The 19,451-nt window shown below is 41.4% G+C and overlaps 1 protein-coding gene across 1 annotated transcript; it reads left to right on the plus strand.

The window, feature by feature from the left end:
• Positions 1-7,671: 7,671 nt before the first annotated feature.
• Positions 7,672-7,983, plus strand: LOC122797947 (BLOC-1-related complex subunit 7-like). Its single transcript, XM_044066468.1, has one exon. The coding sequence runs from the start codon at positions 7,672-7,674 to the stop codon at positions 7,981-7,983; it is 312 nt and encodes a 103-aa protein (XP_043922403.1).
• The last annotated feature ends 11,468 nt before the right edge of the window (positions 7,984-19,451 follow it).

The following is a 19,451-nucleotide window of genomic DNA, read 5'->3' on the forward strand; positions in this document are numbered from 1 at the left end:
CTTTTCATGTGCTGTTGTTGCATACACCTCACAGCAGTTGTAGATTTATTTTGGCGGGGGGGGGGGGTTCATTTCTCCTGATAAATTATTTTGATTTGAATTTAAAGGACTGTGATGTAAAATGTGTTCTTAAATGATGAAAACAACATTTATGGTAATTTTGCTGGCTTAAGTACTAGCTTTTAGGACCAGGCTAAAAATAGATGGATAACGGTCAATTGGTATATGCATTTATTTATTTACTCAGTATAAGTACCATCAGGTCTCTCTTGAAAAGAGGCTACTAGCCTTCCAGGTCTAACTCAGTCAACAAAGCACAGCTAAAATAAATAAATAAATAAATACTCTTTGTGAGTCCCACTAGGCTATTGACATTTTTTGGGGGGAGACCCAAGGTGGTATTTGATTGTAAACTGATCAGGAATAATGTATTAAGAAAAATCTTGGGTATTACAAGTTCACATGAGATATGAGGTTTTCTTTTTCTTTTCTTTTCTTTTTTTTATGTTTTTTGGTTTCTAATGGGGAATTTAGGAGTTTAAGCTGCTCTTAGGGAAGCGCACCTGATAAGTCTGAAAAGCAAAAATATCACACAGACAAACCATTCAGTAAAACCTACAAGAATGACTCGGCAAAGCTAGAGTCTTCAGTCTGTAATACCTTAAACCTCCTGCATTGGAGACCCATGAGATACGTGGAAATTATATTTTAGATCGTTCATCCAGTCATGCCAGGTTTCTTCTGATTGGGTATTACAAATTGTTTCTGAGATGATTATTATACATTGTATCCATTAATGCATTTTTCTTAATTTTGACTTATTCGTGTTTTGACTGTAGTTTATAATACAGCTGGCTACCAAACCAAGCTGGAAACGAGAGAATGCAGACATCTGAGTGTTAAAACAGACAGATATGGTCGACAATGTGACTTTTGGTACTCCACCAACCAAATGCAGATATGCACTTAGGCACTGTATGGACATTATTTGTGTAAATTAGGGTGGGTTTCAATTCTCATTGTATGTGTCAAAAAAGCTATCTACAAATATATATATATAATATAATATATAATATAATAATATAAATATATGGAAATTAAATAACAGGATGTCATGTAATGCAATAGTTTTAACAATATGGTATATATATTTAATTTCTTGATATATTTATTATGGTATAATAAGGAAGGGATGTCATCAAATGTAATTAAGGGAACATACAAAGGGTGGGGTTGCTTGTCTATGTGTCATTCTGTTGAAGTTTCTAATCTGAGACGAAAGTGCTCAATTAATAAATTGTTTGAGTGGATTACTGACTTCTTCCTGGATTTTTAATAGTTTTCGTGGTTGGTGTGTTTTACTATCTACAAATATACTTTTCTGATTTCAGTGCATTACTGTTGCTCCAGTAATTTTGGTGGTGTTTCCATAGAACAGAGGATGTTCATTCAGTAAATATGACAATGGAAGCAAAGGGTTGACTTCTGAAGAATTTTGTAGTTATGCATACAGAAACAAAGCACCAAAAAATGTACAGCCTTATAATTTTGCTGTCCTCTTCCATATAGGAGATCATGGATGAAATCCTTTTCTGATTTTTAGGTCCTACTGGAGACATGATAAGTCAGCAAGCAAAGTAAAGTAGTACTGCTGAAACTGAATTAATCCTCAAGTCTTGGTGAGTACCTTCACAAGGTGGACCCTGTTTTCACAAAATCTCACCAAGATGACACTGATATATAGACTGTATTTATATAGCATATATCGTGGACAGAAGTACGTAAAAATTTAAAAAAGATAGCTGGGTGCACAAGACCCACGATAAAAAACTGCCCAACCCTGGTAGGCACACTGGTGCCAGGACTGGAAAAAGTGACAGTGTAGAATCCTCAAGATATGGAAACATTCCTACAATGGAGCCAGGCCAAGCCCAGGGACATGATGGCCCCCCTGTTGTGGAAGAGTGTTTCCAGTCCACAAAAATCATAAAAACTGATAGGCCAAAGAAGAGCCATAAAGATGATAGAGTGGACTATTGAGGATAAGAAAGAAATTATATATTGTTATTATTATGCAAAAGTTCCACTGTTAATCCAACCATAAAACAGTATGTGTAGAATTTGGAATACCTAATGAACTCCCTAAAGGAGGACTCAGGTTAAAAAACATTATCCAAGGTAACTACCCCCTGCTAAGGGATGGTATAATCAATGTCTAAGGTCAGGTTTCCACAAAGGACATTGACAGCTGGGATACGTTACACCCTGATGCCTTGTCTACAAGTCTACACAAGTGTATACACACAGCCATGCCTGATATGCTTAAAGACAGATCTGCTGGGAATTACAATCCATACTGGTGTATGTCTGTCATTAGTACATTCTACAGTAAGTGACAGAAGCTGCTGTTTACAAATACATGTACAAAATGGTCCAGGAAGCCCACTCACCTCAGTGCACCCAAACCAATGAGACACCTTGAAGAAGCCTCATATAGCAACTATGCTGATAATTTATGACACATATCCAGGGATAACCATAAGCCTGTCATCATTTACATCTGCAAACTAATATATATATATATATATATATATATATATATATATATATATATATATATATATATCACTCAGATGTATTTTGAACTAATTCCAGATGGTATTGCACACACTGACCCACTGTAAATTCCAAACCTGTTAGCAGACACAGGTGGCTGTAAAGTGTCCTCCCTCACAACACCAAGCTTGCTACATTTGTGCATCATCACCTCCAAATTGTGGCATCTACAAACAGCAAGTTATCACTGCTCTCTCCAGTATATGGAGCACAGAATCCATGGGACCAGATGGCATTCTGTCCTGTGTCCTTCATGTGCTACAGCAGTGAGCTACTACACTAGACACCATATTCAACAACAGTCTGAGTACTGATGTTGTCCACACTGAATGGAATAGAGTGACCATTTTCCACCCACACAATAGAGAACAGGCAACATACAACTGAAATTATAGTCTCATAACTGTATTTAACCTTTGCTTTAAGGCAATGGAAACTGCACGCATCTCAGACAAAAAGGACATAGGTGACCTTGAAAAACTCAAATCTGTTCCATTTAGCTGTTCTCAAGGGTAGCATATGCCTGCAAAACCTGTGGGAAATCAAGATTGTGAGCAGAGACATGGGCAAAGTTGTGCACTCATATTATCTTGACTTGGCCAAGCCTTTCAGCACAATCCAACATTTGGTCTCAGTAAGAAACTAACCAAGGTGAATGTCACACCTTGCATTATCAGGTGGGGCGCAAATAGGATCACAGACCAACAACACTCGGTCAAAGTGGGAAACTTCACCTCAAGCAGCAGACCTGTCACCTGTGTGGTAACAGATGTGTCAGTGCTGTCTCCCGTCTTGTTTGCCATATACTTATCAAAAGTAAAAAAAAAAAAAAACAGATGTGTGGCAAAAAATCTTTGTGCCCCAGTGACTGCTGACAAAGCCATGGATGTTATAACAACTGTACAGACATGCATCACCATACCCTGTGTAAATACATGTTCCTGCTTATTAAAAAAATAATCCAGAGTAAATTATTCCCAAATTCTGCATCAATATACCTTGGAACATGTGTCGGCTTCAAACTGTGTGTACTATGGGGAGGAAGGCATTCTACATCTTACATCCAATTAGCAAAAGCATTACATTGAGAACATTAATTTTATCAATCCCCTATACTCATACATCATCAGCCCTATTAATGACTACAATCCTCCCTTTGATACACCTGCAGCAAGCTGACAGACCTCAGACTTCTCTGAGTAATAAAACATCAGAGCGTCTCCAACATGTGTCTTCTGTGGGCAGAATGAAGTAGCTGTCACTGTGTGCAGTATCATATAGATAGCTTTGAGGCAGAATATGTATGCATTAAGTGGCTGCCTTTGGCCCAAATTGTATGCATATGCTACACATAATGGGATTAATATGCTGCACATCCTTAAGTCAAATAGGAACACATTGACCTGTTTCAGGAACCTCAGTGTACAGTATGATATACATAGGACATGCTGGAGAGACACATACATGTCTCAAAGTTTGTCAGTCCTTTGCATTACGCTTTCAATCCGTGTCAGTCACAGCACATCCATTAGCCTGTTTAAGCACAGGCTGGCTGACGTGATGTGAAAATGTTATCTGCTATGGATCACTGCTGATTTTATCCTGGACATGGGAGGGTCCTTTCTGTATGAATCATGTCCATGCATTATTGTGATGTTTCAGCTATGCCTCTAAACACCATCACGCTAATACCCCTGTCACAGCCTATGAACCTCAGAACCTATGGTGATGTGCAGGAAAAAACAAAACATTATACTGTGTTACTGCTCTGATGAGATTTGTCTGCAGTGCTTACATTAAATACAGAGCTCAGAATCTGATGGGTTGACTTTTGATGTGCACACATAAGTTAGCAATAAACAATCCTTAAAGAGAAGCTTATATGTATTAATGATATATTTAATTGACTGAAATCACAAGCCTTGCAAAAGCATCAACTAGAAATTAGAGGAATTATTATGCTAGCAACTGTCTAACTAGCTAACTACGCTATAACTGACAGGTACAATTTTCAGGCCAACAGCACAAATGGAGTCATAAAATACATATTAATGTAGGTAGTCACCCTGTGCATCAAACATATAGCTTTAGTATCCCTGAAACCAAATGATAGGCAACAGGGATTTGGCACAGTCACCACTTGCACAAGGTAGTTTGTGGTGGTGCAGGGGGCCTAGGAGGACATAAAAGGTTAGTGAATGTGTGTGTGTGTGTGTGTGTGTGTGTGTGTGTGTGTGTGTGTGTGTGTGTGTGTGTGTGTGTGTGTGTGTGTGTGTGTGTGCGTGTGTGTGTGTGTGTGTGTGTGTGCGTGTTAGGTGCCCTCAATGTGACAGTGGTGTGTGTGTGTGTGTGTGTGTGTGTGTGTGTGTGTGTGTGTGTGTGTGTGTGTGTGTGTGTGTGTGTGTGTGTGTGTGTGTATACAAGAACACAGCCATGCTCAGTGCTAGCCCTATGTGTCTGTATGTCAGACAGCTGGGAGCCATGGATGGTAGAGCTGACAGTTCATTGTCTTCATGCCAGACCACAAGAACTGACTCTGCCAGGAGTTGCACTGGTGTCTCCTCTCCCAAGGTCACATAGTGTGACCGATGTTTGCTGGATGTCGCCTACAAGCAGTTAAATAGCTAAATTCCTTCTCTCCCTTTCTGGCAGTTCAGAGCGGTGTTCCTCAAGGCTCAGTTCTGGGTCCCTTCCTTTTCAGTCTCTTCACAAATGACCTACACACTGCCTGCAACCTCTCCTCTATCATTTAGCATGCAGACAATTCATCTTCGATCTCCATTTCTGACTCTATCAACAACCTCCACCATTCCACCCAAACTTCATTTCATTCTGTTGTGAAGTAGCTCACCAACAATCAACTCATCCTGAACCCCTCTAAAACTAAGCTCTTATTATTCCTGCCTAAAACTCTAGCCCACCACAAATCCACCTTTCCCTTATCCTCTCTAAATGGCACCATCATAAGACCAGACTCACACATTAAACTCCTGGGTATCATCATAGATGACCAGCTCAAACTAGACCTCCACATACTTCATTCCATAAAGAAAACACACCAAAAACTGGGCATGCTATACAGAAATAGCAAATTCCTGACCCCCAACTCAAAACTGCTGCTAGCCCAATCATATCTCCTCCCTGCCCTCCTCTTTGGCTCCTCTCTATTTTCTAATCTAAAAAATAACCTGCTGGCAAAGCTTGACCAAACCTACAACAACAATAAACTGAAAAGGAAACTGGCGTCCTGTATTCCTGGTTCATTTGGATTTATTCTACAAACCTACAACAAAATTGCTAAATTTGTCACCAGCAGCTCCTATAAATCCCATCACTGCACAGCACTCACAAAACTACATTGGCTTGAACTCCCACACCTTCTGGCCAAAAGTCAGCTAATCCAAGCTTTTACAATTCTTAATTCTAACTCTGACTGTCCATGTCTGTCCAACCTGATCTCCTGGTACACCCCTCCCCGTTCCCTGTGCAGCTCCGATAAACACTTACTACAAGTCTAGAGACCCAATAAGAACATAGGTAAAATACTGTATAAACACTCCATTTCCATTATCTGGAACAATCTTCCACTCCAAATCAGAAGCCATACCTCCTTTTCTATTCAAACATGACCTGCTACTGTATCTCCATAACAACCCTATATGTACCTGCGACCACCCTACTTAGCCCCTCCCTCTCCCTATACCCACTTTGCCTATCTATCTGCTCTCCCTTCTACACCCTCCCTCTAGTTCACTACATCCCTCCTCTACTACCTTCTTCTTCTGCACCATCCCTCCTGCACCATCTTTTCCTTTGATCTGAGGCCCCCTGCACAGACACAATTTCTCCTTCTAGCCACTAATCTAATAATGTCATATTATTTTCAAATGATTACCTATAACCTTAATTCCCTTACTACATTCCTCTTGGATTTATTATCGTTGTTTTTCCTTTTACACCCTTATTATTATATTTTTGTATATAGCTATATTTAATTCCATGGAGGACATTATTGTTTTCTTATCCATTGTATTCATGACATTGTTTTGCTCTGTATTATTGTAAATTTGTCTCTACGTCTATGTCTGTTTGGGGCTTTTCCCCTCGGGTCTCCACTGAAAAAGGGTAAATTCTTACCCAGCTGTACCAACCCGGTTAACAAATGTAAAATAAATAAATAAATAAATGTGCTCCCCTTCACAGGAATGCCCAGGACCATGGCCCCATGGCCTAATATGTCTGAGTGAGGACAGCACACTCTCTTATGGAACAGTGGGTGTACTGCCACTATGGGAGGTTGATCACACATGGCTCCCTTGGCTCTCAGCAGATGTAGTTGCTGACCTAGGCCCGTGAGGTCAAAGTTCACCTCCTAGCACACATTCTATCACAGACAATGTGCGTTCTATGACAGATACTCTGTGCTCCCTCATGGGTACATCCCTTTCATACATGTCATTGAACTGATCCAGTAAATCAACAACACAGTGGAGGCAGTCACGGATGTCAGACTGTGCCACATCTAGAATGCTGAGCATTCTTCTGGAGTGCTGTTCTGAACATTCCTGTGTCTTCATTATGGCCCTAAACATACTTTGGGTGACATATGAAGAGACACCTGCACCAGGTGGTGGAGGGACAGAGGTGGCACCTCGCCAACAGTTTGGCTATGGACAGTGTCAACAGGCCCTGAAGCCATGGTACCCACACTTCCCCGGTTAATGTCCTCCCCCTGCAACTGTCCACTATCTGTGGCCTCAGTGTACTGGGTATGGGTAAGCATACTGGCCTTTTCTGGGGACCCTGAATGTGGGTGTTGCATGTCAACTTCTGTGTCAGATTCAGGGTCTGCAACCCCGGACTGTGCCTCACTTTGTGCACCATCATCATGAGACATTGATGAGACACTTAACATCAAGTGTCCCAGGGGACACAGAACTACTTCTATGTTCACCTGTGATAAAAAAAGAAACAGGATGACATTAATACCTGCACAATTATGCCTCAATATATGTTAAGCAATTTAAATTGCTGTCACTATTATATTCTTGGAAAATGGCTGCAAGTGACCCACAGCCTAAGTTTGGGCAGTCTGTGAAAAGTTTATTGTCAGATAAAGTAAACTGCTGCAGTACTGATGTGACTGCATTAATGAAACAAGTGCTAAAGGGTTCACTTAGTTCAGAGCTCCTCGGTCAAGCAGCCAGGAATATGGTAATGCAAGAAGATTCTATCCTACATTCTGAAGATAGTTTGTGGAAAATGTCTATTATAACAACACATCTGCAGTACCAACAGGAGGCAATTCAGAAAAACAAAGAATATTCATCTGACCTCCAAGACCAGCTGAGACATCTTTTGAAATGATTTCTTCATCCTGAAGTTAAGGTGTAAAGCTGTGATGCACAACTGGAAGCTCCGACAGAAGCAGGGAGAAAAGGGTAGCTGTTGCTTTGGTCTCTCCATCTGAGATTCTGCACAATCTCAGATGTGTCTTCCTCAATTTGTGTACCTGAGTTTTACATGTATAAAAAAAGACAAAAATGGGCAAAACCCCCATGATTTGTCCTGTACTGTGTGAAAAAGCATAAAACGCACACAATGTATTTTTTCGTAAATATACTACTATGGTATTAAGTGGGCCATATAGTTAATATGCTTAAGAACATTCCTAGTGAACTCACCTAACTGGTATCGACACCCCTCTTCAAGAAGCAACTAAAAACGTTTCTGAATTCCCATTGGCTATGCCCATGTACTAATCCTGACTGACACTTTTTTGGCCTTTTGCCTTATCACTGCTACAAAAGTACTACTATTACTCCTTTACCTTTCTTCTCCTCTAGCTATACATTCTTACTTGTATAGATAGTTTGTCCAACTTATTTTTGTGATCTGTGATTACCCTTTCACTCCTTTTTACTGCGATGTATACCTGGTACAAATGAATTAACATAGTCTTGTCTTTTTGTGGTTCTATCTTTACGTGTTAATCTTTCACAGTGTAGCAATTACTTTTGTAATGGTGCCCTCCACATTTATGCAATGGTTCAAACTGATTTTACTGTATAAGCTTTTAATACTTGCTGAAGTATATAACTTGTATTGGGGCTTTTCTCCCCGGGCCTCTACTGAAAATGGACATATATCCTGTTAGACTAGCCCACTCAACAAATTGTTTTTATTTATTTATTTAACATTTGTTAATCGGGAAAGTCCAACTTGGAACAAAGCCAATTTTCAGCAGAGGCCCAGGGAGAAACGCTCCAGATGCATGTCTTTGTAATGTGGGAGGAAACTGGAGCACCCGGAGGAAACCCACACAAACACAGGGAGGACATGCAGACTCCACACAGAAGGCACCCCAGCTGAGAATGAAACTGGAGAACCTCTTGCTGTGAGGCAACAATACTACCACTGCACCACTGCGCCATCAAATGTAAGATAGATAAATAATAACAGCAATAAGTGTAAACAAAGCCATATTATGTCACAGTTGTCCCTATACTTGTGTCCTACAACCCTATACAGCTCATGGAATAACAGATTTTGCTTCACCATGACATATCTGAAGGGTATGCAGTTTTAATGCAAGATATGTGTCATATTATTTAACATTTGCAATCATTAGTGACTTGTCAGTAATCTGCATGTCAATTACTATGATCTTAAATACAGTCCAGAAAGATGAGTACAAAATGTTGACATTTGATCAAAAATGTGTGTACAGGTATGCAGACAGTACTGCAATACATACAGCAGGCCTGAGAGGAAAGTATAACAGATTATGTGGGAATATATACATACAGGACAGAAAAAAATTATTCCACTTACCAACTGCTGTAGGCCTTACCTGGTGAATTCCAGACAGCCTTGGGAAAAGTAAAGGAAGACATAATATCAAAAGTACGACACATTTAACAGTACTACAGGGGATAATACTTTTATTCATCTATATGTATGGTTAAAAACTTTTATCAGGAATGTGGCTGACAGCCTTAAAATTAGCATAAATCTGCAGCTATCTGATATACCCCCAAATAACACACATACAGCTTGACACAACTATATACACTTATGACAGAATGAGGCCCTATTTTAATGATGATGTAATAAAGCATATCTGGCAGCCCCACATGTGACACAGGAGTGGCACCCACATCCTGAACATATTGGCTCAAGGATTACTGGGAGCTGTCCTGTGTGGAGATGTGTGACAGGAATCCCTCTGTGGCAGTTAAAGGACCTGAGAATTGCATCTGTCTTAATTACACCCCACCAAAATTCAACCTGCCACACATTAAAACTATATACTTTATTACAGAATGAATGCAATGATATTCTACTGATGATCTAACAAAGCCTACCTGGAAGCTTCTGTTAAAGCGCAGGTGTGGCACCCATGCCAAGGACATACTGACTGTTGGACTACTGGGAGATTTCCCGAGTGGCAATATTTGCTAGGAATTCTTCAGTGGCACTGAGGGGTTCTTCTGCTGCAGGCCCACCACCGGTGACCACACGATCACGTGCATTTTCAGTTGCATGCCTCCTGGCTGCATGGATCATATTAGTAACTCTGTGACACACCTGCTCATAAATGACTCTGTCGGCCCACTCTGTTGATATTTTGGACAAGGTCATCCCAGAGTTCCGCACAGTCAGCAATTCTTGCCCACCCTCTTGACAGCAGGACTTCCATGGTGTTGTCTGAGCGCATCTAGAATCAGCTCATTTTTGGCTTCAGAGAATGGTGCGTGATGTCTAGGAGGCATATTGTTTACTGAAAAACAAAATAATGATACATATAAGGATCACATAAGTACAAATTGTTGTACAGATAATGCCTTAAAGGAAGGCTCCCAATATTCAACAGTGGGTCAAACTGTAAAGATTCAACAGGTGGGCAGTAAATAACAAGGGGGGGTTACAAAACTAAGAGAGTAACAAGAGTAACATATTTTGATTGTGTCCTAACAGATACTGAACTATGTCCCACACTCAACATAGCAGTCCACTCTAGTTTGTGCCATAGCAGGACATCCCCCCCCCACAAAAATTAAAAAAAAATGCTAAATACCAGGGTCAGGAACACTATTGTTAAGCAAACAATGGGGAAACATTAAAAGTACTGTCAAAGGATCTTTCCATGGAACATGTGTACACAGCTATTTTCAATTGTTTGTCTCTAACATATACAACAAGAAGGTTTGGGGGTTTCATTTAGATGCTTTAATACATAGAAACACATCAGGATGGATAGCTGCATCTTTTAATATGAACAAACTAGTTAATAGACAGACCTTACATATATACATGCTTACATCTCAACAGCTAACTACAAAATGGCAGTCAGACTTGCACATGCTCAGTATTTATACACTTGTGTAAGCCACTGGAAAAGGTATATACCCACACATTGATCTAAATCCTCCCTCTTAAAAAGATTGTCCCTTTGTGCAAACAGTAGAGGTAGCAACATCCTTGACCTAGTCATTACTAACATGGGTGACTATTGCTCTATACCAATAGTTAACTCCTCCCTGGTTAGCTCCATCCACAAACTAATCATCCTGGAAATCCACATCCCTCCCACCCCCTCCCGCAAAGGTAACCACCATGAAAAACTTCTCTAAAGCTAACTTTCAGCTCGTAAAAGGAGAGGTGGCTAACTTCATGGCACCCATGCAAATGGAGAATAGTTGCATGACTGCCGAATCATACACCAATGCACTGTATGAACACGTGCACAAATGCATGGATCTCGCCATACCCAACAGAACCAAGATGCTCTCCTCCAAAAAAAGGAAGCCAATCTTGTCATCCCCTACCATAAACAAACTCTACAACAGAAGGAGGAAACTGATGCGGAATAAGGTGAACTCCTGAAAAACTACCTTATCAGCCTCAACAAAAAGTTGAGATCCCTCATCAAATCCTCTAAAGCTAGCTACGAAAACAGAATTGCAGCACATAGTAAAGACAACCACAAGGCCTTCTATAGTTATGTAAAAAATCTTCATGGCAATACCCAGATTTGCTCTGAGCTACTGCACAATGGTACCTCCTATACTGAGCCAACAGATACTGCCAATATACTGGCCAACAGATTCAGTGCCAACTTTACCCCTCTCTCCCCCCAAAGGACCAATCACAATACCAGTATATTGACAGGCACCCAGTATTACTGCTGCACAGGTTAAAACAACACTGTTCAAGGCCAAGAATGCAACTTCTATAGGACCTGACAACATCTCTGGCTGTGTTCTACATGAACTACAGAGTTCACCTGAGAACACCTCACAGGTGTGCCCTGTTCAATCACAGCCTCACCTCAGGCTTTTTCCCCTGCCAAATGGTGCACTGCTATAGTCATCCCTCTCCACAAAGGAGGAGTGACTACACCCCTGGGAACTATTGCCCCATTAGCCTGATGAGTCTGATATGCAAAGCTATGTAACGCATCATTATGGACCTAATAAATGAGGACATAGGGAATCTCCAAACTCTGGATCCCACACAGTCTAGTTTTGTGAAGGGTAGATCATGCCGGTTCAGCTTGGTTGACTTCTTTGAGTCAGTCACCAGAGCTGTGGATAAAGGCAAGGTGGTCCATACAGCCTACCTTGATCTGGCCAAGGTGTTTGATACCATTCCACATTCAGGAATCATAGAAATACTCACTAAGCTAGGCATCAAAATCTATATTACTAGGTGGGTTGCAAACTGGCTCAAAGATAGAACCCACAGTGTGAAAGTAGCAGAGTCCAAGTCAGACTAATGACAAGTCATGAGTGGAGTCTCACAGGGTTTGGTCCTGGGTCCTCTCCTGTTTGGTATCTACTTTTCTGAAGTCCAGGTCAAGAAAAAGGGTCTCTGGCTGACAAAGTTCTCAGACAATTGCAAGTTGGCAGCTATTATTAACTCCCCAAGTGATGTTGATATCCTATAGAAAGGCCTCACTGAGACCAACGACTGGGATCAGAACCATCGCCTTAAGCTCAATGCCAAAAGATGTGTCGTCATCCCCTTTGGGAAAAACCCGGTTCCCATGAATTACCACATCGATGGTAGTCCACTGAACACAGAAGTTGTTATAAGAGAGCTGGGAACATAGGTTGACAGCAGTCTCTCTTTTGACCACCACATTGCCACTGTGGTCAGAAAGTCCTTCTAGGTGGCATAAGGGTTTTGCATCCAGGAAGAAAGAGGTCATTGTCTCCCTCTACTCTTCCCTCATTAGGCCAATCATCGAGTACAATGCCCCATTTGGCATGTATCTCACTAGACACATGCAACAACTGAAGAGGCCGCAAAAGTACCTCACAAAGAGGATCCTATGCCTTAAACACTTGTCCTATATGGACAGATGCAAAAAAACTCCAACTGTTTTCAGTCTCATATCGCCTACATAGAGGTGATATCTGCTTGACATACAAAGCCATGTTTGATCCAGCTCTGTTAGAAATGCTACATCTAAAGAAATCCTAGTTCCTCTGTACCACATGCTCCAGAGACCTCAACCTCATTACCACAATCAACAGAATTTGCTAGAGGGACAGGTTCATAACCCAGAGACTGCCCATGCTGTGGAATAGACTTCCCATACATGTCAAACAGAGCACCACACTGACCCTCTTCAAGAGAAACATTTATGAGTGGATGGGAAATAGAAAATTCTCCACGGGATCACTCCAGTGGCTCTACTCGACAGAGGCACTGGGAACTAAGGATGGGTGGCACGATGTCAGGGTAATCCTATGGGCTGGGTTTGTAAAGGTTCCAGGGCCATTAGCCTAGTACACAGCTATGAACCTATGAACCTGTAATATCACAGTCAGGCATGCATTACAATATACATTTGAAACAAAACACCATTTTCATGTCCAAGTTGCTTCATATCTGCTACAAGATTTAGAGATTCAACCATATCTCGTAACATAACAGTTGGGACAAAATTTAGCAACAGGGACAGTCTGCAGTGCACAACTTGTATCAGGAATGTCTGGATTCATGACGGGAACAGGAATGTTCTCTGGAATTTTTTCAGGAATTGGAAGACGGACAATTCACTCTGAGATAAAGAGTTTTTCTCACAGGCTATGTGCTGTGGTATAGGCTCAGACACCAGTCTCAAATGCTTCCAATTCCACCTAAAATTACTTCTTCTGATTCCACAATGTACAATCTTGGATCTGGACCACAAAGCCTTCTTTAGTTATATCAAGAATCTCCATGGCAATACCCAGATTTGTTCTGAGTTACTGCACAATGGTACCTCCTATACTGAGCCAACAGATATTGCCAACATACTGGCTGACAGATTCAGTGCCAGCTTTACCCCTCTCTTGTACCCTAAAGAACCAATCTCAATACAAGAAGAATGCTGGGTACCCTGCATTACTGTGGCACAGGTTAAAGGTGCATTGTCTAAGGTCAAGACTACAGCTTCCATGGGACAAAATCCCTGGCTGTGTTCTACATGAATTACAAAGTGAACTGGCACCACATCTGTGTGCTCTGTTCACTCACAGCCTTACCTCAGGCTTTGTCCCTATCGAATAGCACACTGCAACAGTAATCCCTCTCCATAAAGGAGGAGTGACTACAGACCCTGGAAATTATCACCCCATTAGCCTGACAAGTCTGATATGTAAGACTATGGAGCGCATCATCATGGACCTAATTAACAAGGATATAGGGAATCTCCAAACTCTAGATCTGACGCAATTTAGTTTTGTGAAAGGTAGATCATGTCTGCTCAACCTGGTTGACTTTTTTGAGTCAGTCACCAGAGCAGTGGATGAAGGTAAGGCAGCTCATACAGCCTACCTCAATCTGGCCAAGGCCTTTGATACCATTCCTCACTCAGGAATTATTGATAAACTCACCAAACTAGGCATCAACCCCTATATCATTAGGTGGGTTGCAAACTGGCTCACAGATAGAACACACACTGTGAAAATAGTGGACTCTAAGTCAGACTGCCCACCAGTCATGAGTGGAGTCCCACAGGGATTGGTCCTGGCTCCTCTTGTTTGGCATCTACTTCACAGAAGACCAGACCAACATGGAGGGACTGTGGATGACCAAATTTGCAGATGACTGCAAGCTGGGAGCCATTTTTAACTCCCAAAGTGATGCAGACATCCTACAGAAAGGCCTCACTGAGACCAATGACTGGTGTCAAAACATGGCCTTAAACATAATGCCAAAAAATGTATCATCATCCCCTTTGGGAAAAACTCAGTTCCCACAAATTACCACATCGATGGGAGCCCACTGAACACTGAAGACGTTATAAGAGATCTGGGAACACAGGTTGACAGCAACCTCTCCTTTGACCACCACATTGCCACTGTCATCAAAAAGTCCTTCTATGAGGCACATCTTATTAGCAAGGGTTTTGCATCCAGGAAGAAAGAGGTCATAATTTCTGTCTACTTCTCCTTGATTAGACTAATCATCGAGTATAATGCCCCATTTGGCATGTACCTCAATAGACACCTGCAAGAGGTGCAGAGGCCACAAATGTACCTCATGAAGAGGATCCTAGGCCTTAAATACATGCCCTGCTTGGACAGACTCAAAAAACTCCAGCTATTCTCGGTCTCATATCGTGTACTAAGAGGTGATCTCTGTTTGACTTACAAAGGCATGTCTGAGTCAGCTCTGTTAGAAATGCTACATCTAAAGAAATCCCAATCCCTCCGCACCACACACTCCAGAGACCTCAACCTCATTATCACAATTAACAGAACATGCTGGAGGGGCAGGTTCATAACCTAGAGATTGCCCATGTTCTGGAATAGACTTCCCATACATGTCAAGCAGAGCACCTCACTGGCTCTCTTCAAGAGAAATCTTGATGAGTGGATGGGGAAGTAGAAAGTTTACCTTGGGGATCACTCCAGTGGCTCTACACGATAGAGGTACAGGGAACAAACATCAGGTGGCACAATGCCAGGGCACTTCTATGGGCTAGGCTTGTAAAGGCTCCAGGGCCATTAGCCTAGTATGCACCTATGAACTTATGAACCAATATTCTTCATGACACAAATCCAATCATAACCTTTGACATTTTCACCCTTACCACTTCTCCTTCTCATGATGCATTCAGCAGTCTACTGGTCTTATCATAGTAGGGCTTCTGGGTTAGGCACTTCTTCAACAGATTGACTTTCACTGATCTGTTGTCCTTGACACATGGAACCAACAACTGACTACTGACAGGTCCTTAATTCTCTCTCTAAGACCAAAAACACTGCATCAATCAGCCCAGACAATATCCCAGAATACCTTCTAAATAGCATGAAACATGACCTATCGGGGCCTCTGGAATTACTATTTAACTATAGCCTACAAACAGGCTTCATACCTCATGAATGGAGAAATGCAGCAGTCATCCCTCTGCACAAAGGTGGGCTATCTACAGACCCTGGAAACTACAGACCCATAAGTCTCACTAGTCTTATATGTAAAGCCATGAAAATAATTATCATGGAGATGATCGACAGAGACATACTAAACCTCCAGACACTGAACCCAACCCAGTTTGGTTTTGTCAAGGGCAGATCATGTCTACTAAGCCTGGTAGACTTCTTTGAGAAGGTCACCAAAGCAATGGATGACGGCAAAATCATTCACACTCCCTACCTTGACCTGGCCAAGGCATTTGACACACTACTCCACTCAGGCATTGTTGACAAACTCAAGACGTTAGGTACAAACCTGTATGTCACCTGGTGGATAGCCAAATGGCACACAGACAGGACTCAGGATGTTAGAACTGGGGAGTCCACCTCTACAAAGAGACCAGTCACAAGTGGAGTCTCTTAGGGATCAGTCCTTGGACCTCTCCTTTTTGGCATTTACTCTGTCTGACTAAATTTGCAGATGATTGCAAATTAGGAGCTGTCATTGAATCTTACACTGACACAAATGTTCTCCAAGACGGTCTGACACAGACAAACAACTGATGTCAGAACCATGGACTAAAACTAAATGCCAAGAAATGCATAATAGTATCCTTTGGGAAGTCATCCATCCCTGGTAACTATCATATTGACAACACACCCCTTAGAACTGACCTAGTAGTCAGGGACTTAGGGACACACATAGATAGCAATCTAGCCTTTGATCATTATGTGTCTACAGTGATGAGGAAATCATTTTATGTTGCATAACTTATAAACAAAGGTATGACATCTAAGTCCAAGGAAGTCATTGTTCCACTGTATTCGGCATTCATCAGAACTATCATTGAGGACAATGCCCTCTTTTGTATCTACCTAACCAGGCATATCCAACAATTGGAACATCCACAGAAGTTCCTCACTAAAAGAATACAGAGCATAAGTAATATGTCCTATTCAGACCACCACAAGTCCCTATCCCTGTACTCTGTCTCCTGCAGGCTTTTGAGGGGAGATCTATAGCTATCATACCGGGCATTGTCAGACCCCACTCTGATGAACCTTATGCATATCCACAAAACAAACAGCACCAGAATTATCCATTCTAAAGACTTAAACCTTGGCTGTGATATAAATAGGACCTTCTGGAGAGATAGGTATGTATCCCAGAGACTACCCTGTCTATGGAACAGGTTCCCCATCCATGTGAAGTGGAGTTCCTCCCTAACCCAGCTCAAGTGCAACATGGACAATTCGATGGGAAACTGGAAATTCATCCCTGGTTTGGCACCTATGTCATTAACAGACACAGGTAACCTGTAAACGGCTCATCTCCCAAGTCCATGCTTACATTTATCAAGGGTATCAGAAGTTGTCAGAGATTTGGGATGCATGGCTAGGGTTAAAAAGGCCCTTGTGGTCATTAGCCTAGTAAACACCTATGAGCCTATGAACTGATTGATAATGTGATTCTGGTTTGTCTTGACAAAAGTCTCTGAGCAGATGAGCCAAGATGTTTATCATGAGGAATATTTTTGAGATTCAAGAGATTCAGGAAAGCATCACTGCTATCTCATTTTGACTTCTCTAATAACTGCTTTGCACTTTGAACTGCACGTTCTGACAAACCATTTGACTGGGGGTACTCTTGACTACTCGTGACATGAGTAAAGTCCCATTCTTCAGCAAATCTTTTGAACTGTTGGCTTGTAAACTGCATACCATTGTCAGAAAGAACTTTGGACTACCATGTACTGTGAAATGACGCTTCATCTTAGTAATGACAGTACTGGATGCTAGGGTGGGAAGTAAGTCAATCTCGAACCAACTGGAGAAAGAGTCTAACACCAAATAATGTTGACCATTCCACTTGAAGATGTCTGTGGCTACTGTTGACCAAGGTAGTTCCTGAATCCTCCCTAGTTGGGAGGGTGGCCTAATGGTTAAGGTGTTTGCCTTACAAACACAAAGTGCAGGGTTTGAGTCTCACAAGAGATAATTGGCTAGGCTTACAAGGGCACTTAGCCTAGTGCTAATCTATGAATGAATCTGGTTAAGCTGAAGTGGTTCTTTCTGTTGATGAGCCTTTAAACTATTACAGACTGGACAAGACGAAAGTGGTCTATCAATGTCTTGTGACATAGAAGGCCAACATACTATCTGTCTCACCATTTGTTTGGTAGATTCAATTCCTGAGTGACCACAGTTGCAAGGATTTTGGAACAACTTATTTTATTTAACATTTGTTTACTGGGAAAGTCTAACTTGAAACAAAGCCAATTTTCAGTGGAGGCCTGGGAGAGAAACACTCTAGGCACATGTCTTTGAAATATGGGAGGAAACCCACACAAACAAAAGGGGGGCATACAGCCTCTGCACAGAAGGAATTCCAGCTGAGAATTGAACTGGAGAACCTCTTGCTGGGAGATGACAACACTACCACTGCACCACTGCGCCAGCCATATATTAGCTTGGCCAACTACCTAATCAAGTTCATTCCAGACTTGAGCCAACTATCTGAACCACTCAGAGAGCTGACGCATAAAGATGTATCCTGGTCTTGGTCACAGCAACACCAAGGAGCATTTGATGTCCTGAAATACAGAATTGCTAGTCCAATTACTTTTGGACCTTTCATTTTGATACCTTTGTCAGCCAAAATCCCATCTCTGTAAGGAAAATAAGGTTGTACTTCCTGAGGTAAACTAGATTGCTTTGACGGCCATCCTTGATTGATAAAGTGTTTGAGCCTTTGTAAAACTGGACCTGTGGCTATGTGATCTCTCAGCTCATCGAGATGTGTGGAAGAAAAATGTCTCACTTGCATGACTTCAACATCAGTGTTCTCATTCTCGTGCTGTTCTGGGGTGTTTCTGGGTGATCTGGATAACGTATCAGCAAGGTAAAGAAGGCCTTTCTTGTAGTCAAGACTGAAATTGTACTTTTGCAATCTCAGCATCATACATTGCAGTCTATCTGGAGCAAAATGCATTGCCTTTTTCAAAATAGTGACTAATGGTTAGTGTAGGGGTACCTTATAGAGAGAAAGGTGGTGACGCTGAGACTTTATTAGAAGTCAAAGAATGCTTATGGCAGCTTAGATTGAATGCATCTAAGTCACCAGGTATTAATGAATATATCTCACTGTCAAGCATTCTGTCAAGCATTCTGAAGTATAGAGCACAGATGATCTGATTAATTATTAAAAAATTGGTTCCCCTTATATTTAATATTAATTAATATCACTAAGAGTTATGTTTGTTAGGTTTACTTTAGCATATAAATTTTGTTTTGTTTTGTCATGTCTGTTATATGTTTTGTTTACCATAGGGGTGGACTATATATGTTCACAAAACTTTTACATCTTGAAGATGTGTCTCTGTTTTATCTGGGACACACCATATTGTTTATAAGAATGTT

The sequence above is a fragment of the Protopterus annectens genome, chromosome 3.part1 (assembly GCF_019279795.1).
Source record: "Protopterus annectens isolate FY-2018-M chromosome 3.part1, PAN1.0, whole genome shotgun sequence".
NCBI classification, from domain to species: domain Eukaryota; kingdom Metazoa; phylum Chordata; order Ceratodontiformes; family Protopteridae; genus Protopterus; species Protopterus annectens.

Excerpts from the sequence above, each read along its gene's own strand:
- LOC122797947 (XM_044066468.1), top strand. The coding sequence starts at position 7,672 with ATGGCTGCAAGTGACCCACAGCCTAAGTTTGGGCAGTCTGTGAAAAGT.